Raw genomic sequence first — 20,828 nt, forward strand, 5'->3', positions numbered from 1 at the left:
CCAGCTGGCTCCCAAACAAAAAAGTTAATTTCGAGCCCTGCCTGGTATCTTTAGTGTCTGGTGTCTCAGAACTCTAATTTTTTATGAGTTGTTAGACATAAGATTTTCCACTTCTCCCATACATTTACTATAATTTTTGCCATGTTTGCCCCCAAAAAGCAAAATGACTTTGGGAATTTTTGAAAGGTCTATTTCCCTTATAAAAGGCTCCCACATGGAGCACACGAGTTTTTTCAGTTATCATGAGCAAAAAATATTGAACATAGCCACTGATCTGACAATATTAACCAGTTTTTAAAACTGATATTCTCAGCTGATAAACCATAGAGTTATATGAAATAGGCATTAGACTGCTCACTTTTGATTTCTATTTCTATGTTTGATGGTTGACTCACAGCATTGCCACTTGTCAACTTACACCCAATATAAACCACCAGCTCGCAGTCTTTTAATTAAACAGTTTGTATACTAAAAGTTATCCCTCAGTTATCAAGTCAACGAGCTGCAACACTGATATTGCACTGCCACGTACAGAACAAACGTACCTTGAGGTCCATGACATATTTCCTGTTCCAAAATAATTGGATTGACGAAATAATCGCAAATACAGTATTGCTATCACAACACCAGACAATGTTAACCCATTTGATTAATTATCATACTTTCTGTCTTTCTACTTCCTTTATAATCTTCCTTATTTCTCAGTACTCCAAACATGTAGGTTTAATTTACACCCCTAATTAGTCCACACAAAAATTAGACACCTCCTAGCAGTCCATTTGAGAAAAATTACCTTATATTCGTGGAGTAAGGATCCGTAAAGACACCCTCTAAGTAACTGAGGAAGGGATCCAAACGTAGAGCTTTCTCCAAGTGTTGGACATGAAGAGGGGCTGCAAGGGATGGCTGGGGTGATGCCATGGAAACAAACCCTTGGAAAACCTGAAATTGGTGAAATCCACACATGAATTACCCATTCTTGGTAACAGCGAGGTTCAGACAAAGGTGATCATGACGTGAAATACACGTCAGATTTACCATCAACTTTCGCTTCTCGTGTTAAAACGTGCTTCTCTCTAAATTAACACTTGCCCACAAAATTTCAGTTCTGGGACAGTCAATAACTGAGCTTAATCTGTTAAAACAGAGGCGATTGGCGCGAGAGATACCAGCTATCGTGGACACTTGAAGCTTTCAGCCACCAAACAAAAGGAACTACACGAGTCTTTTCAAGAAGACTCGTTAGCGAAATATCAAAACTAAAAAAGTTTAACGTACGGAAACCAAACGAAAATTCCAGTGAAACATGTGTGAGAGCGAAGGCGAAACAAAACACCACTTACCGGCAGTCACCCGGCCTGTTCTCGCCGCATGTTCGAAGAAATGGGCCTTTGTGAAACCATATCCACCCTACTTCAAGTCGCTCTGCCGTTATGGCGGATTTGCTCCGTCGTGTTGGCAAAATGCTTGCAATGCGGCCCATGACCATCATTCCCCTTCGCAGGGGGCCTCCGCCATTTACAATCGCATTAGTACGCATGTTCCCAATGAATTAAACCGCGCAGACCTGGGAGTGAACAGTCCAACGGGTGCTTAAAATCATTGCACAAAATTTTAAAAAGTAGAAAAATAAAGAAGCTATGGGTTGGATTCAAAATATGGAGAAAGGCACACTAATTGCCCATGGCCAGCAAGTTATCAGTGGATGCTTGTATTACTTGCATGAGCCGAAAGACTATTTACGAAGTTTTATATTTAACTTCACTCCCTTAGCTTTATTTATGAATTTAGCAGTCCAAAACTGTTCCTTTCGCTCATGTTTGATAAAAAGCGGTGGTAAGAGATCACGAAATAGACCAATCCCATAATGCATTACGGCCCCATATGCTACGAAGTCTAGCCTGGCGAGGTTCCTAAGCTGTTTTCATGTCGGAGGACATGGGAGCGAAAAAGCGATAAAGGTGTAAAGAAATTTAAATTTCCAATCTAATTTACATTCACCAGCGGCACAGAAACCATCGCCGTGAAAGGATGATGTGTCGTTTTCAGTGAACAGGCCTCAAGATTCGTCATGACGTTTTATGAAAACTATTTCGAGGCCTCTATGCCGAACCTTCCCGGCTACGAGTTTGTTCTGGACGACAGTCCGGCCTGTCACCAGTCCCTGAAATACTGGACTGATCGAGCCGCTGAGGTGAGAATCAAGCTCTATTGTACATTTGTACGTTGCCTTTTGCCTTTGTACTTTTCCAAGAAACGCGAAACTTTGTGATTAAGGTATATAAAAACATCGGAAGTATATTGACGTGACTTCTCGATGTGACTTGTTGAAATCTTGATTCATTTAAAGGTGGCATCGTTTTCTCCCTAAATTACGAGTAGTTTTATCATGTTGATAAAAAGATTCTCGCCAATACAAAAGTCAGTTGTAAATAAGGTATTAGCCTGTATTACAACGTATGAGATGTTTCACTGAAATCTTTATTGTCTTGTAATGACATTTGGACTAGATTGTACACCTGCTTTAGTATTAGAATATAATTACACTCGACGGTTTTTTGAGTTGTTCTCATGAACTGTTCTTGGAGCAACTCTACGTCCAGAACTAATTACTTGATAAATTTAGTTTACTTCAGCTCTGAGGGTTTCACAAATGTTTGTGTCAATGTTACATGTAGCAGGTGGGGAGAGTCAAGAGTCAAGAGGTTCGATTTTGAGGGTTAATTAGGGCAAGTCGTTTCTTAATGAAAAGCTGGATTCTTACTTAAGTGTATGTTGGGGGTGCATTGTTGTATACAATTTCACAGTATCTGTTTTGACACTAATGGCATTAATTTTGATGGCAGAGAATGGTTGCCAGAAATTTGGCTGCAGATTTTTTGCTGGAATTCATGCACACAGGGGTTTCATTAAGGGCCAGAGGCCTGCTTCTCAAAGGTCCTGAAAAGTTTTCACACCCAAAAAGCCATAGCAAAATCTCAAACCTTATGACTATAAAGCTGTTTTATGCATACAAGAAGTTTCAGGCATATGCACCTCTCTGTCTTTAAATACCGATTAACTAAATAGGCTTTGTGGACCTGAAAAGTTTCTGGGGGTTTTGAGAAATGGGCCCCAGGAACCTGGCAAGTTGACCTTCTGTGAGGATGGTTTGCCTGGTTTGACCATGTAGAGGAGTGTTTTTCTTATAAAGAAGTTTAGTTCAAAAAGTTTGTCCGCCAGTGAAAAACAGTTCCACTCCTGCTGAAAACTTTAATGAAACCCTTGTGTACAAGATCATCAGATCCTTTATAAAATGGACAATCATTAATGAGTACAAGTAATAAAGTGATAAAGCAGGTCAAAATAGAAGATTGTCCATTTTATCATATATTTCCAAAAGATTGTATCAAACTCAGAGAACTTTTATTTTATTTTATTTCATTTTATCATGAACTGCTTTATTTTCAACCGCTTTATCACTTCTACTCAATAGCTATTGTCCATATTATCGTATACTTTCATCACCATATTTATACTCACTATCCTTAATACATTCTATCATTCACATCATCTACACTACTTTTATATCATGCACTATGGAATATTTTTGTTCATTCCCTGATGATGGTGTAGAATGACGAAAGCTTGGAATTAAAATACAGTACAATACCTCAAGGCCTCAACTGAATCAATATATTTATCTATTCCGAATTGCTACTGAAGGACAACTTCAAACATTTATTGATAAATTTTAATCACCTGTTTTTGTGTAATTTTCCTGTCAGATAAGTCCGGCATTATCCAAACTTGCAGGCACAGTGGAGTCATACTACACTACTGGAATGCAACACAGCAAGGCTGCAGCTGGGTTTGGCACTTCTCTTTTAGATGTAGCCAAGGCAGTTGAAAATGACAAGGACATCAGCGAACCAATAATGAAGGTATATTCATGGAAACGTTATCAATACATTGAAAGATGTAATGAGGATCCTTCAAGATCCTAAAGCATTTGATAAAGATTTTACCAGAATCTCAAAGGAGAATCCTTACAGATCTTGCGAGATACTTTAGAAACCTTGCTTTAGATATGTGCAAGATCCTTGCAACACTCTTAAGAATTGTATTAACCCCTTGAGCACCTATACGACGTACTCAGTATGTCATAATTTTTGATGTACTGGGCATGTCAAAATTGTAAGAGATATTGTCAAACTCCCAGCACACAGGAAACAACCTTTATCGATACTGGAGATTCATAGGAAATTTTCTCAACAGACTTCAAATGTCTCATTGCTGTGATGTCGTATGGATATCAAATTATGTCAACCTCAGTGAAATTAACCATATTGAAGAGACACTTAAATGACCTATCAGAAAATGCGTACATGTCTATAGTTTAAGTGAAAAAGCTTGTGGTATATGAAGGGTTTTACTCTAGACACCCATTTTCAGTCAAAATGGTGTAGCACACAGCATACACAATGGTCAGGCACTCAAGGGGTTAAATTTTGAAATACAGTGTAACATAACTGCCAACCCCCAGAGTACAAAAACCTGGAGACGGCTAGAAATCTTTGCATTGTAAGAATATAATTTTCGATAATGTCTGATTACTCTCCGAAAATCACCTGAAGGCCTTCCAAACGTTCCCGACGTCTTGAAAATAACGAAATTAATGAAAAAAAAAATTAAAAAGAGCCACAGTAGGTAGTTCCCGGGAGATTTGGTGCTCTAACCAGGAGACCGGGAGATTTGATGAAAAACTTGGAGACTCCCGGGAAAACCGGGAGAGTTGGCAGGTCTGGTGTAACCTGCAAGATCCTTAAAGATATTTTAGAGGTTGTCAAGAAAACCTTAGTGATCTTCCAGGACCAGGAATGATTCATCAGATCAGTGCTTGCTGTTGGCTGGTGCTTACAGAGAACAGCCCTGTCATTCACAACCTATGATTAGCTATTTGCCTGTGACAGGTGTAGAAAGAAGGATGTGAAACATACGTAGTGCATGAAAAGTAACTTAAGTCTAAAGGGAAGAAACTCTTCACACTCATTTGCCCAGTGGGCCATGACCCTGGCATGCAGTGTACAATTTCAAGACTGTACAATAGTTGAGCGCTGTGTAGAAAGAACAAATGAATATAGATGTACTCTCGTCTTGGTATTTTAGTTTTAATTAATCTTGATATTGATTGTTAGTTTGCAGACATGCTTCAGAGAATAGAGTGCTACAGGGACATGTTCCTGAGTCAAACACAGATCCTAACTTTACAGCCACTGGCTGCTCTGACCAAGGAGTTTGAAAAAGCTAAGGTAAAATATGACCTGATTTTATTATACCTGATAACTTGTCTTTCAGTTTATACATATATGCAGGTTTTGATGCGCAGTAAAATTTAGTTTGCATACTGTCTTTGTTGCTTGTAAAACAAAATATTTAATTTCTACATTTTAGGACCTCCAAACTCAAATGCAGAAAGCCAGAGATGCTTTGCACCTTTCCTGGGAAAAGTATTCCAGTCTTTCACATCTAAGTAACTTACAGGAGGTATAGAGAATTACTTTAAGTTTCTTAACTAATATTGATCCCAGACATCTGTTGATTGCAGAATTTACTTTTTTTTTCACGCCATTGCATGCACAGTTGATTTCTTTCATGGATTCAACAAAAAAGTGATCAGGTGGTGACAAATTTCATGATCATATGACAGGTAAAATCAGTGAATCTTTCTGTCTTAACATCAGGGAAGGTGCCTCACAGTTTTTTCACAAGTTTGTTGAGTTTTGCACTTTCTAACAAGATACAATTATTTCAAGATAGATGTTACAGAGAAGAGTTTGATAGATTCAAAATCCATCTCATGGATATCCATTGCGTTCTAAAACATCTTCGATCTAACTGTGCAGGCCAATATCAGATTATGTTGCTTTGACTACCATACTCGTGATTCATAGCTCAATTTTAAAGTTATGAACTTAATCAGTACACAATCACAAACTCCGTATGAAATAAGTTGATTGTGTCATTCAAAAAGGTATGATTAAGTAATGACACATTGGGCTAGACCATAGCCTAGTACCCAATTTCCCTACAGATATCACTGGTCCATTGTAGCAGAGTATAATCTGTCATTAAAAGTAGGGAGGGTTGCAAAGTAAGCAACTGCCTATTAAAATTATTAATGTTACTTTCCTTTACAGCCCTCTGTATTAGACAAACTTGCACATGGCATGTTGCATGCCAGGCATAATTATCAGCGGATCCTACTCAAGTATGTATCAACTCTGAGGGACATCCACACTTTAAAGAAGGTAAACTTGAGATCTTTGTCAGATGACGAGTGTCTCGACCATTTTAGTCAGCCCCATCATGTATAATGTAAGCAGCAGCTCAGCTGTCTTCATTCCAATCTTCTTGGCCACTCTTCTGAAAACCTCACTATGTGTGGTCTGTCTCTTCAGACCATCAAGGCAACAGGAAAAGTTACAACGAATGCCATTATTGTCTCATCCTGTGCGCGTACTTAAATCATGTCACTAAACCTTCTTGGATCTATAGACTATTACTTAGTTGGAAATCTTTGTCCTATGCTTCTTAGCCAAGTTTTAAACTCCCCTTTCCCCTTAACAACATCCACCTCTGCATGTACCCAGAAAATGTAATACTCGACTGTAAACAGACATAGGCAAGTTGAATATCTCAAACACCCTCTTCCCCCCTCTCTGCCCCCCATGATACTGGTCAGCACATGCCTTGTTTTGACAGCTGTCAATGAACCATAACATGGATGTTCAATATCGAATATGTACACTGTAAACCAAGGCTGTATGCCTTGGTTGACCAATTAGTTAGAGTATGGCGGCCATGTTGTGAGACATCTTCGTCATCATTGAGCGCCCGCATCCGCGATCCACACCACTAGCCATGTTGTCCATTAAAAAAGGGTTGCATGGTTTTCTATTCCAATGCATGCATGTGGTTTTGTTCCTATAGTTATGGGGCTCTGCCAGAACCCCGCTATTAATAGGATTTCCAAGTTCCTCTGTTTTGTTTTTTGATTTTACAGGTGATAATTCTCCAAAAAGTTCTTGAACACATGCTTGCCCAGTTTTCCTTCTTCAATTTTGCATACCAGGTATTGAAATAGAATAAACCATAAACATAATTATATGTGTATACAATAAATTATACATTCAATAAATTATGCACTGAATAAATTATGCATTGAGATATTGTCAAACATTTTTCTTTGTTTATAAATGGCTAAAAGTGACTAAAATTTTAAAAACCAAAACATTTTCAACCGTACGGTCATCATCAGTGGTACATGATGGAAATTTACATACACTTGAACTTGGTTTTGTTCGATTTAAGTTATTCCAAGGGGAACAGTTTTACAATGAAAGAATGTACTTGTTTGTTTAGGGTTAGTTTCTCGCAAGTAATTAGCAGGCCTTCCATTATTTTCCTCCAAAAAGTGGTTTTCTCGATGCACACAATGGTCCGTCTCTCACTGATGGGCAATTTATGTTTATCATCTTGTGGCAAACAAGGAAAATCAAAAGTTTATTCAGTCTCAAAGATAAAAATTGGCACAAATAAAATGTCATGCTGAGTGCACATGTGGCAAAACCTTCATTGGGGAAACAAAAAGAAACTTAGCACAACTCCAAACCAGCCTGTCACCTCACAAAACACCCAACCCACGCATACACATGAAACATTGCATGCACCAAGAAAAGCACTTTTCGGAGGAAAATAGTGGAAGGCCTGCAAATTGCTTGCGAGAAACCAACCCTAAACAAACAAGTACATTCTTTCATTGCAGACCTGTTCCCCTTGGGTTAACGCCCAAGTTGCTAGTGGAGGGAAGGTGCCTACGAAGCCCGGGGGCTGCAACCGCAGTCACATCCCCAAGGCGCTAGAACACTCGACTGGCCTGCCCAACCCGCAACCAAGCCACGAGCCCCCCGCGCCAAGCCCCCTACAGGCACCCGTCACACTCAAGCCAGACGGCATTGGTGGAAAATAAATGAATAAATAAATAAATAAGTAAATAAATAAATAAATAAATAAAATAAAATGCTGAAAAGAAAGGGGGGGATAGGGAGGGAACGCCGAGAACCGCTAAACTATAATTCAATCCACAACGCCACACTAACAGAGCGATGAACACACTGCGAGCACATGGGACGACAACACATGTACTAACCAAATATACCGCTGGACAATGTCAGCCCCAGGGCTCTCACGACCATATGACTGTTGCAAACGCTACAGAAACGCACCAAACGCTAAACAAACGCTAACAGATGGCCAAGGCACTAACAAACGCCTACAAAAACGCTACTGACCAGACTGGCTCCTGGTCATAAACTATGTAAAATTTCATTGAACTATATCAAACGCTACAAAACGCACCAAACGCTAACCAAACGCTCACAGACAGCCAAGACACTGACAACCGCCTATAAAAACGCTACTGACCAGACTAGCTCCTAGTCATTAACTATGTTAAATTCCATTTAACTATATAATAACTTAATCTAGCAAAACCAAGTTGTATGTAAATTTCCATCATGTACCACTGATAATGACCTTATGGTCACAAACGTTTTGGTTTTTTAACATTTTAGTAACTTTTAGCCTTTTATAAACATCTAAAAAGCAACTATTATGACAAGGTTTCTTTGATTCTTGGTCATTTCTCAACAATTTTCAGTTGGTTGAATTCAGTGTACTGGACAACCAAGCATAACATGTTCTTACTAAATAAATATGTTTTGTACCCTTGATAGACATTAAAGGATGTGGAACCTTATATGAATGATCTGTTTCAAGAACTGCAAAATACACATGCCAAACTAGAGGTGGGTTGGCTGAAATAAAACTCGGAGAGACAATTCATTCATTGTAGTTTATATTGCTGTCAAGATAACAGTATAATTTAATGTAGAAGCTTAATGCTGAAAATAAACCCAGTTTCAATACAGCAACTATTGATGTGGCCAGATTTTGAAGTGTATTAGCAACAGTCAGACTCACTGGTCTTAATTCATTGTCAGACACTGTAATATAACTCCTTGAAGTTAGGCAGCGTGGCCGAGTTAGGGAGGCAGCATGGCCGAGTGGTTTAGGGTGCTGGATTTGAAATCTGAAGGTCCCTGGTTCAAATCCTCCACCCTACCGCTATCTGGATTTGTTCTCGGTAGTCCCGAGTTCAACGCCTCGACCACGTTGTGTAAATAGCCAACTGGTCAGCCTCCAATCAGTTGGGATTCTTAATAGTTTATGTTCTATTTGCAATATTTGGTTATTTATTTACAGTATTCCCAATTAGCACAAGAGTGCTAAATACACTCGACACTTAAATAAAGTTATTATTATTACTATCACTATCACTATCACTATCACTATTATTGTTATTGTTATTATTATTATTATTATTATTATTATTACTATTACTATTATTATTGAAGCATAATTACATGTATTTATCCTGTTTATGTGCACATGGTGGTTATCATATTCTCTGGCATTATCATGGTTTCTGCTTGCCTGGTCTTTTCTTTTCATTCTGTCCATAATCTTCCATAGAAGGTTATCTGCTTTGAACTCTGTACCTCTCTAAACATTTCAGTTTAGCTATGTACTTTCCTTTTGCTTCAATCTTTATTGGCTTTTGAGACTTCCATCACCCTGAGGTAAAAGGTCAAGTCTGTATACGAGCCAAGTGGCCCATCAGGCGGGAGCTTATCCTGGTTTCTGTAGCATGAAGCAACTAAAAGTATTTCTACTCCTCCCTGGATGGGATGCTAGTCCATTGCAGGGTTACCCCCAGCATTAAGGTCAACTGCACCCATTTATACCCCTGTGTGGAGAGGGGCACTGTTAGAGTGTAGTGTCTTGCCCAAGAACACAACGCAATGACCTCAGCCAGGACTCAAACCTGGACAGCTCGATCTGGAGATGAGCGCACTAACAATGAGGCCACCACACCTCCTCTACCCTACCCTGAGGACAGGAAGTGTAAAATTTTTAACTACGGGTAAAATTAACAAAAGGTGGGATATCTCCTTGAACCACTGATTAGTTTGTTTACACAGTGGCTTTACCAAACACTACAATATTGTTATGCACTCTCTGCAGGAAAATCTCCAAGTCGATGAAGATGTGCAGGCATTAAGTGAGGCTGATATCCTTACTCAGTATCAGAAAGATGCTCAGTCATTTGCTGAGCCACAGGCCACTGTACTCGGGTAACTACATTAATTTACTAACACTAGCACTGAACAGCAAAACCTATCCTTACAACAATCTAATTCAGCGTGCAAAGAAAGTCATGTCTGATAGCCTGTGACTAAGGGATCTTGCAGATGGGTTAGTGGATTTTGAGCATCACTACCCTGACCGATAAGTGCAGTTATGCGGGAAACTTTCTGAGGAAATTCAAATTACAGAATTGCTGTAAGAAATGAGAAAGACTCTTGGGCTAGTATGTCCCAAAACAGGTTTTCTTTACACCCTGTAGGCTATGGTAATTAAACATCACTAGATTTTGGTTTCAAGATCAGTCTGTTTCACTGCCTAAAATGCTATAAGTTAAACTTAGTGTATAATTTGTAGATAAATTTTATTTCCTAAAAGAAACTTAATAAGTCCTGATTCTTAGTGTGAGAAGCTCCAGCTACAACAGGTTTTCTCAACAATTTTAGTATCAGACCTGCAAATTATGGATGTAAAAGAACCCCATTGCTACATAGGTACTGTGATTTTTCAAACCTCCAAGGGAAACAAGAATTGGTTTGAAAAATCAGGTAGTTTGAGACATTGGGGGTAAAATTTGTGTTTGACTGAGTGGAGGGAAGCAACTTTAGATGTGAAGAGTCTGGATTTTCAAAAAATTGAGTATTGGAAAATCGGGATTCCACTGTAGTTATGTAACTGCTACAAGCATTGTGTGATGTAACAATGGTACTTTGCACATCTTGCATGCCTATAATTTTAGAATTTTGTTACACTCACAGTAATTTGGAAAAATTCACAGGAAAAATGGACTACTTCATTAAATAAAGGTTAGATTCTTTTTCTTCTGTGTATGCATACTAGGTCAGCAACCTTAGGTCATTCTGTCAATACTGTGAATGCACAGGCTGGGAAATTCTTCAACAAAATTGGGGATTTGATACAAGGCAGTATGGCAGGTAATAATTTAACATGATAATGTTCAGTTATTAATTGGTGTAATGGAAGTTTATATGAGGTGTGCATATTGAGTGAAGCCTGTGATCCATATATTTGTACGATAAGCTCATTTGTACAAAAGAATAGAAAAATTTATTTTGTATACACATATGTTTTACTGGACCTGAGTGACAAAATTAATTTTCCATATTTTTACTGATGAGTCTATTGATTACGTCGTTTCCCCCTTCTTCACAAACAGTCAGTGAAAATCAAGCGAAAGATTAGTCTACAGTGTGATAAAAAGAAACTTACTGTACATGGTGGAGACATGAGCTTTATTTTCCTATGTTAAAAACAATATTTTCCACCTTAAAAGAAAATTCATATCTTTTTGCTACCATGTAATATCTTCTATATATGTAATTACATTCAACATCATTTCATTTATATAGGATCCAAGAAATCTGGCAAGGATCAACAGCGCCAGGTAATCATCTGATAACTGTTAGTAATTATTGATATATTGGCATTTTTATGCACCAATGAAACCTTCAGCTGTGCAAGCCAACTAAGACAATCTGTTATTTGCTAAACGTTCTGGCAATATTGTGGTGTTTAGATGCCTGTAATGTCATCCTTCTTTAATATTGCTTTACAAATGGAGCTGCACTGTACCAAATAAATACGATAATAGTGTTATTTTTATACATTGAAAACTCAATGTATATCTCAGTAACTGTCAGATGATAGCACTTTTCTGATCCCTCATAATTCTGGATATCAAAGAAACCCTCATCCAATAGTATTATTTCCTTAATATACATGTACAGTGGAGCCCATTACTGTAAGTGAGCCTGGAAACATTTCTGGAATATTGTGTTAAAAAGAGTTGAATATCGCTATTATATATTAATAATTTGTAAATTAAAAGTCATGAAATCTGAAAAAAGGAGACAGGTGACTCGCATTGTTTCTTGATGACTGTTCAGCTTTCTTTCTGCAGGATCACGAATGGGAGGTGGTTGAGAAGCCTGGACAGTCATCATCTCCACAAGTCAGTAGAAAGGATGAGACGTCATCATCTACACAAGGAAAACCCCGCCCTGAACCACCGACTAGCTTACCATCATCTCCAGCCAAGAAAAAGGAAAGCTCGTCAGCTACCCCGGAAGGTACAAGATGGTGGAGTGGGTCATTTTGGGGTTTCTATTTTGTTTTTTCCAAAATGAACTTCCCAAAACTTAAAAAAATAACAATAATAATGAAGACCACACAAAAAAAAATACGCAACTACAGTGAAAATCAGAAACAGGTAAATCTGAGCAAGGAGAGATTTTAAAAAGTGCTTCATGTACAATTAACTGTGTACATTTATGAAGTGTGCAAAAAAAACATCTTTTTGGGTTTTGACAAATTTTTCAGAAACAGTCTTTTTTTAAAGATTAACTGTAACCATGGCAATCAAGTAATCCTTCCCAATTTCTGTCCTAGATGATGCTCAAGAAAAAGTAATTAAAGTTGTGCCAGATGATCTTCTTAGCCCAAGTTCTGAAGTAACTCCACAAAACAGAAATGTCGAGCAAACAGATGAATCAAGGCCTATCCAGTAATTATAAAAAAGCTTGATGTGTTTCTTCACAGATATTACACAGATAATGAAGAGGAAAAATTAACTGTTTTAATGTAGCCCTATGACACTTCTTCGTTGAAATTTTCTAGTTTTGTTTGACCACCCAGTGACTATTAATTTAGACCAAACAGAAGATGCTCTGTTTTTCATTGTTATTTTTTCACATTGCATGTATTTATTTTTATTGTAAAATGTTTCTGGGCACAAAATAAAGATTGTTGTTGTCGTTGTTGTTGTTTTATCAGTATATCAATGTGGTGATTGGTTGTAGAGTTCCTAAGGTTTTTTAATGTTATTACTAGTCAATACATAACAAAATTGAAATTGCTAATACAAGCATTTAACACAGACTTAATGTTAAGTTACTGACTAAAGTTACTAGCCAGCCGAGTAGTCACTATTGATTAAAGCTGAGAATTTTATTTTTTCTCTAATTATTTCCATCAAGAGTGTGTAGTTTGTGGAGGTCAAAAGCTCAGCATGTGGGCAATAATGGTCCTGTTGACTTTATTTCAGAATATCAACAGGGAAAGATACTCAAGTCACTTCTTCACATGGATGGGAGCAGTGTAAAAGAGGTTATTTAAGGATAAAACAGAAGGGATTTCCTAAGTCAAGATGGCCACTACTGGTAGGCATATTACAAGATTAGCTTCAAATACTTGTTACTGATTTTGAATAAGCATTGTTTGACAAGTTACTGTACAAAACTAAATATTTGTTTTAAAAAAGAACAACGATTTACACATATCTACATATTAATTAAATTGGTCAAGTCTAAACTTAAGATTGTTAATAAGTTAGTAGAGTCATTGAAACTGAGTATGTAAGTATGGTTACATGAAAGGCAGTTACTGTATTGGCAGCAAGTAAAATTGAAATTGTTTATCATGATAAATGCCTACTAAAAGATGACACATTAGGTGCCTACACTGTAGTCTAGAGATTAGAAAGCTTCAAGGTCAAGTCCATTTGACTCAGCCATCTTGTAATTCAATTGACTTAAGTGTTAGCTACATGTGGTTGGTTACACTTTTGTGCACCTGCTATAAATAACCCTCTGGTCAAACCCCTATTGTTAGGGACCCTAATGACGTTTATGTTCAATTTTCAACTTATAATTTGATTGGCACATGCCTCTAGAGCCTGAGCTTGTTGTATGTAAAGGTTTCCTTTTCCAGACATTAGAGTGGGCTAGTATTTTTCAGACACACCAACAATCCAAAATGTTATAGTCTCAGTCATTCTATATCTCACTCCTTCAATGCCCAGGGTTGAAATAGACTCTTATCATACTTTTCAACTACTTGACAAGATAATCAAAACTGCCTTAACAAGGTATAATGGAGTATAATGGTCTTGCAATGACTGGATCCTTAAAATGTATTTGCCTCATTAGCATAAGCAATTCAGTTTCTGATGGAGCTACAAATAAATCAGTTCTGAATATTGAAAGGTCATAGTATGATTAACTCTGCCAATGAATATGAGCTTGATATATTTTCAAAGACAATATCTCCTTGAATATTGCACCCAAAGAGCTAAAAATTTCACCAGGTATTAAGTTTCACTAGCTCTTTAGCTGCCTGGAGTCAATTCATATCTAACATTCTTTCTTCAGTACGTAAAGCCATATGCAAATGAGCAAAAATGTAAACAATGACATCAGCATGAATCCCTCTATACCTTCATCAGTTTTCTGCTCTCCTTCCTTTTCTGTATGTTGTTTTTAGTACTTCATAGTAGACCATAAGGATGGAAGGTTGTTAGCTCAGGGACAAGAACAGCTCAGTCCATCAGTAATGGAGAATCTACTTCTATGCACAGTGAAGTTTTGTTCTGCAGCTGATGCTGACAGAAATAACTGTTTTCAGGTATTGCTTTAATTCCTTTGAATTGCTGATCATATTATTTTTTAGTCTCTCAGTTGAACCAAAAAAATGCATGTACATGATCTATACAGTGTACAGCTATAATTATAGTAATTATTACATACAGCCAAATAATCTTTTGTTGTTGTTGTGTAAGCCACAAACTAAATCTTTGTTCTACATTATTTTTTAGCTTATATCTCCAAGTAGTGAAAGAATATTCCAAGCAGTGACAGAGCAAGAAGTACAGGAATGGGTGACAGCCATTCAGGTAAGAGCTGATCTTCTCTTCTACAGTTTTCAATATGTGTTGCCTTATTTTCAAGTACTGTACATTTAGAAACTTTTAGGAATTCCTATTTTTCCAAGAATATTTTTGCTATTGTTATTTTTTGGGGGATGATGTATGGACTCATTGGTTCATGCACTGGAATTCAGATTGAGCAGTCTGGATTGGAGCACTCAGGCCAGGGTCATAGTGTCATGCATGTTCTTGGGCAAGATATTTTCCTCTCACAATGTGTTTCTCTCCCTTGTGCTCCTAGTGCGTAAATGGGTGTTGGTGAATAGTACAGGCATCCTGTGAAACATTTGAGTGGTGGGGGGGCCGCTGGTGAACTGTACATATGGTGATCATAGACCAGTGTCCTACTCACTAGTGAATAGCAATGTTCTTTTAATAATTAATGATAGCTTCATTCTCCAGCAGCTGAATAAGCCAGATGGCCAAGGTTCAATAACAACAATGACAGATATGTAATTATTTTTTAACAGAAAGCAACTGCTGATGCATTAAGAAATTCTAAGGCAAAACTACAGGTGAGCATGTAATGCATCCTTCAGTTTCATCCCCTAGATAGCACATACACCATTCAGTACTGCTTCCTTATCTTTATATACTGTCAGAAGGGAAAGGTATTTATCAACTATGAGAGCACCACTTCATACTAAATGTGTTTTAACTATCACTAATGAACTTTTGTCATTGTAGGGTTAAGCTAATTTGCCTGCTTTGATATAGTGTTGTTCCAGAAAATATCCATACCCTTCCCATGGAGGGTTTTGTGGTTTAGACCCCTATCCCCTCCCCCCCCCCAATCCCTCTAGAAATTTTAGTTTTGGTTCATACTTTCCGTTTAAAATTTGGGCTTTTGACCCCCCCCCCTCCCCTCCCCCTTGGAATCTCCTTGTGGTTGGTTATTTACTGGAACCAGTCATTCTGGACGGTTGAATTGACATAAAGGTTGTCAAACAAAACATTACAAATTATTTTGTTTCTGAAAGTGACATTTTGCACTCAAAAAATCAAAATTTTGTCTAAATGTAAAACTTTTTGTCCCTGCTTTTTTTCCTTCAGTCTCTTGCTAGATCACAAGCCGACAGATCAAGCCACTCTGCTGCCAATGCAAAGAAAGTACTTGTGCTTAATGCTTCAGAGAGAATTAGAAAGATCGAAGGCAATTCCTATTGTGCAGACTGCTCTGCACCAAGTAAGTTTTAAACTTCAGGTTTTCTAAACCTTTTCAGCTGTGAACAGGCTTTCAAACTGGTAGAGGGGTACATTAATTGATCAGTCAGAAAGCAAGAAAACTGAAGATGGAGATAGAACATTACTTGTTTGTGTGCACGTTCTCTTGCCATTGATATAAAAAAAATTCTCTTGGCATTAAGGCCTATGTGATGTTTTAATATTTGTTTTCAGGACCAGACTGGGCGAGTATTAACCTAGGAATCTTAGTTTGTATTGAATGTTCTGGAATCCATCGCAGCCTTGGAGTGCATGTGTCTAAAGTAAGATCACTTACGTTAGACAAATGGGAGGAGCCAACTGTGAAGGTGAGAGGTAATCAACATTACAAGCAAAAGTCATCAACTTACTTTATGCACCAAGAAATTCAGAGAGGTAACACTGAATGAAACTTTTGACATTTAGTGAGACAGTTTCCAGTCTGATGGACCATAAGGATGGTTCAAATGCAAACTTTTCATGCAAACTACATTAATTGTTACAATTTTTGACACTTTACAAACTTTCTTTCAAGTGATTCAGACAGTCAGAGAGGTCTGAGGGATTGGTATTCAAGAAATTATCCTTTCTTCCTGATAACTTCTCTACATTCCTGGAAATATAAACTTAAAACCTATTTATTTATCTGCCTATTCTACCTTTTTAAGGTAGCTCTAATCATTGTTATTGGCAGCTCTTTCTCTTGTGTACTTGCAGATTAAAAATGGTCTAACCTCAAAGTATGCATGATATTAATCACTGCACTTTTTGCCTGAAATAATTATTGGTTGCATTTTGTTTTACTAGTTCATGGAAGCTATGGGTAATGATAAAGTGAACAGAATATATGAAGGCAATCTTGGAGAATGTCCGAAACCCACAAGAGATTGCACAAAGTAAGTTGCAGTTACACTCACCCTTAATCATACTGTAATCAAACACCTCCCTTTCAAGACTAAGAGGCCATACCCCTGCCCCCCCCCAAAAAAAATAATTTCCCTGACTTAATTTTCTTTGCATCTTTGTTTTAATTGTTTGTAATGCAATGCACTGTGAGAAGTGCTGCATGACAGGGATGACCTTGAGAATTGCAAAGCAGAATAACATTACCATGGACTTATAAATGATTTGAGATTATTTCTATTCCAAGTCTAATTTTAGTTATTAATTTACAACTAAAAACATCTGGCAAATATTAGCAATAGCTTTTACACCTCTCTGGGATCTTCTTATTAAGATTCTGGATGAGTTGTCATATATACACACAGGTAATGCAAGGTATCAGTCTAAATCTTTGCCACCATTATTTGGGTTGTCACGCAATGCTTCTTGTTGTGTGACGATCCGAATCATGCACTTTCAAAAGAGATTATCCAGTCCTTTGTCTGCAGATCAATTGAAACGAGACAATGGAAACACATCTTTCAGTGTTAATTTTGTTACATGTACAACATATGTAGTCTGGTGATTTCCGCTTCCATTGGTAAGCATTACCACTTACAGGACTTAATTTAACATTTATTATTTAACTAGGGAGGAGAGGCAAAACTTCATTCGCTCAAAATACATAGATCGCCATTTTTACATGGCTGAGGAAAGTCCAGATCAGGAATTCCCTGCAGTGATGAAAAACAGGCCACCAGGAGAAGATGAAGATGAACTTTTTAATGACTCTGCAGAGGTAATATTTAATGGTTAATTTAAGCACCTTCTACTTTGACACGAATTAACCTAGGTTGAAATCATTGTGACCTAAGGAACAAATTGACCTAAAACATATACACTCTTCCCTCTCTTAATTATCTAAAAATTGGTAACAAACAGTGTCATTTGAGAGTGATCTATGCTCTGCATCCTTCAGTTGAATTGTCACATGCACAAAATTCCAATAAGACACAGTATCACACTACATGAAAGAGGTGGCCAAGACAGCTTTCATTTAAATGGCCACACACTAGGGTTCCTTCCAGACTTAAAGGTCAAAACTATCTTCTATGTACAGTGCAGTAGACACTATCAAGAAAGAACATTAAATCGGCAGCCATTAATGAACATGGTCTATAATAAACAGTAAGTGCCAACCTAAGCGTTGCTTGGTAAGTTGTATTTGAATTATCAAAAGAATCACTTTCTCTCTTCCTCTCTTCTCTGGCTTAGTTGCAAGTTATTCAACAGAGAGCTGATTGTAATCTTGTATAATGCTTTCATTTCAGTTCCTTGATTTCCTGCAAGAGAGAAGTCTAAACCGAGGAAGTCCAGTTTGTCTTGTAGAAGACTGCAAGGTATTTTCTTTGGTTTATATAATTATTCTTTAAAATATGAAGCTGAAGAACCACTATCCCTTCTAACTAAACATTACAATTTTCTATCTTGACAGGAATGTCCTCCATCTTCTTGTACCCATAAAGGACAGTTTGCCTCTTCACAGCTGATTGTTACAGCTGAAGAAGGAGAAGAAAGTGAATGTTAACTTAGAATACAAATAAAATACGAAACTTAATGCTATTTATAATTTTATTGCTTCATCCCAAGAAATGAAGGTGTAGGTGAAACATGTCATTGAATGTAAAATTATGGTAACAATTGTTGTAAGGACAATGTACATATCTAAATTCACTAGCTTGATTTAGATCACCAGGCAAGGCTCCAGAAGTGTTGTGTTATGTGATGTCCCACGTAACAAATTCAAACAAGACATATAATTATATGTTATTTTCTGGCCAGGAGGTCTGTATTGGAAAAAACAGCACTCAAGATCAAGGGCACAGTTTTTCCTAATGCAGACCAAACAACGCCAGCAAATAACATGTTTAATTTTTTCTCTATGGTATTGCTTTGGAAGCAACTTTTGTGTTGAATTATTTTGAGGGTTACCGTATTCCTTTAGAGGTGTCTCATGTCCAAGGGATGTAGTGCATCTGGTTTAAACTGTAAATACCTAAAACCCTTTATCAAATTAAAGCTTAGGCTATCAAACTATACCAAGATTTTTTAAATAAAATAAATTATCGAATTTTTTACCTCTAAATGCGATCATCCAAATCTCCTTTTGAAAGCTACAAGTTGAAGTGAATTTTGTTTTTCACTTATTTAATTGGTTCCTCAGTTTCCAGCCCCAAAGCACTAAAAACCTGTCTGCGATTTGCCATATTCAATTTCAGTGAAAAGTTGCAGAACATTTTCAAAATAGGATTAAAAAATATGGAGTGACTATATAAAAATCACTCTCCAACAAAAAATATTTGAAAAAAAAATTTGCAGACATGCTTTTGTTGTTTATATGAGAAACTAACTACTGTCCAAATTTGAGGGCAAACAAACAAATTCCCTTTGACTTGTAGCTTTCAAAAGGGACCCAAAAGATGATTTGGACACTCTCATTTAGAGGTCATGAAAAATTCAACAATAATTTCATTTTCTCTCAAAATTCTTGATATTTAACAATTAGGCCCTTAGCGCACAAGGGCTACTATTGTCCTGTGGCCCTTGAGGGCAAAGGGTCTAATTGTTTTAGTATCACCCAACTAGTCGGACAGGAAAGGCAATAATAAAGTTAGCAAATGCAAGTTGAAGAAATGTTTATTTGGGAATAAAACGAAAGAAAGGGTCATGCTCGATTGTGCCAATTTCGCCACTCGAGGACTATTACTAATAGTCTTCTAGTAGCGTTGCCAATTAAAATGCAGGATTTGCATTAGTCCACTAGTTGGGTGTTTCTTAAGTGTGATAGCCAGCTCTATAAACTTTAATTTGATATAGGGGTTTGGCTATCTACAGTTTAAAGCACATGCCCTATATCGCTTGGACGTGAGATACCTCTAAAGGTGCTTTAAAGGTATATAGTAACCTTAATTAAAGCCATTCAGTGCAAATCTGGCATACACATGTGTTTGACTTTTCGGGTACAAAAACCTATAATTGTTTGTCCGTAATTGTTTGACTCTGTGTTGAATGTTTACATTTCACATTGTTTTATGGTGTATAAATAAAAAGCTTGAAATGTTGCCAGTTGAAAATTTGAGAGCCATCCATACTCAGGGTCCAGATGGTAAAATTCAGACCACTGGATCGTGCGTGATAAGCCAATCAGATTTAAGGATTTAGGATTCCGGAACGCTGGGAAGCTGAGAAAAAAAATGATACCCAAAATTTGTGTGACAAATATTTAATTAGTCTTATGTTTTGAGGTACCAGTTGAACTGTAACCAATCAAAAGACTTACGGAAGTATCAGCTTCTATTGCAAGTTTGTTTTATAGTGTATTGATCTTATCAACCAAATGTATTATAAGTCTTGTCAGTTTTTATCAAGGGTATAGCGAGATCTGAACTAGAGTGTTTCACTTGCTCACTAACTAAGCACCAGTTACTCAGTGGGTGTATAATGCTATCCACTCAACAAATCACTATCCAGGGGATAATGATCTATCTAGTAGATAGCAGTATCTACCCTCTCCACTACCCAGACCTGTTCTTTATATTAAACAACTAGATTATGAGCTTCAATAGAAATAAAGAGCAAATAATCTAATATTGTTTTAGTATAAATCTACTAGTTGTTCAAAACTTTATCTAAATCCTCTTCACAGACACTCCGAAAACGCCAAGAAGGGGCCATCATTTTGTTAGCAAGGGCACACTGCTGCGCTACTCAC

At 37.2% G+C, this 20,828-nt stretch overlaps 2 protein-coding genes across 2 annotated transcripts in view; one reads left to right on the top strand and one right to left on the bottom strand.

The window, feature by feature from the left end:
- Positions 1-1,844, bottom strand: part of LOC145483553 (chromatin-remodeling ATPase INO80-like) — a 41,657-nt gene extending 39,813 nt beyond the window's left edge. The window contains exons 1-2 of the mRNA XM_081462086.1: positions 1,344-1,844; positions 794-942 (exon numbers count right to left, since the gene is read on the bottom strand). Coding sequence (XP_081318212.1) covers positions 794-921 — 128 coding nt within the window. The 5' untranslated portion in view covers positions 922-942; positions 1,344-1,844. The remainder of the gene's footprint in view (positions 1-793; positions 943-1,343) is intronic.
- Positions 1,845-1,934: 90 nt separating this feature from the next.
- LOC145483557 (arf-GAP with coiled-coil, ANK repeat and PH domain-containing protein 3-like) lies at positions 1,935-20,178 on the top strand. Its single transcript, XM_081462089.1, has 22 exons — positions 1,935-2,194; positions 3,768-3,923; positions 5,178-5,291; positions 5,434-5,526; positions 6,180-6,290; positions 7,046-7,114; positions 8,778-8,849; positions 10,129-10,238; positions 11,089-11,183; positions 11,619-11,653; positions 12,170-12,338; positions 12,658-12,772; positions 13,313-13,427; positions 14,530-14,670; positions 14,861-14,938; positions 15,442-15,486; positions 16,025-16,157; positions 16,370-16,503; positions 16,982-17,070; positions 17,708-17,855; positions 18,388-18,456; positions 18,552-20,178. Exons 1-22 carry the CDS (start codon positions 2,072-2,074, stop codon positions 18,642-18,644), a joined length of 2,307 nt encoding a protein of 768 aa, XP_081318215.1. The 5' UTR covers positions 1,935-2,071; the 3' UTR covers positions 18,645-20,178.
- The last annotated feature ends 650 nt before the right edge of the window (positions 20,179-20,828 follow it).

The sequence above is a fragment of the Orbicella franksi genome, chromosome 4 (genome assembly GCF_964199315.1).
Source record: "Orbicella franksi chromosome 4, jaOrbFran1.1, whole genome shotgun sequence".
NCBI lineage: Eukaryota > Metazoa > Cnidaria > Anthozoa > Scleractinia > Merulinidae > Orbicella > Orbicella franksi.

What these genes read in the sequence shown, in the direction of transcription:
- LOC145483557 (XM_081462089.1), top strand. Translation starts at nt 2,072, where the DNA reads ATGACGTTTTATGAAAACTATTTCGAGGCCTCTATGCCGAACCTTCCC. An exon ending in CCACAGGCCACTGTACTCGG is followed by an intron (nt 10,239 to 11,088) that starts GTAACTACATTA and finishes TATGCATACTAG; the next exon opens with GTCAGCAACCTTAGGTCATT. An exon ending in CCCACAAGAGATTGCACAAA is followed by an intron (nt 17,071 to 17,707) that starts GTAAGTTGCAGT and finishes TTATTTAACTAG; the next exon opens with GGAGGAGAGGCAAAACTTCA.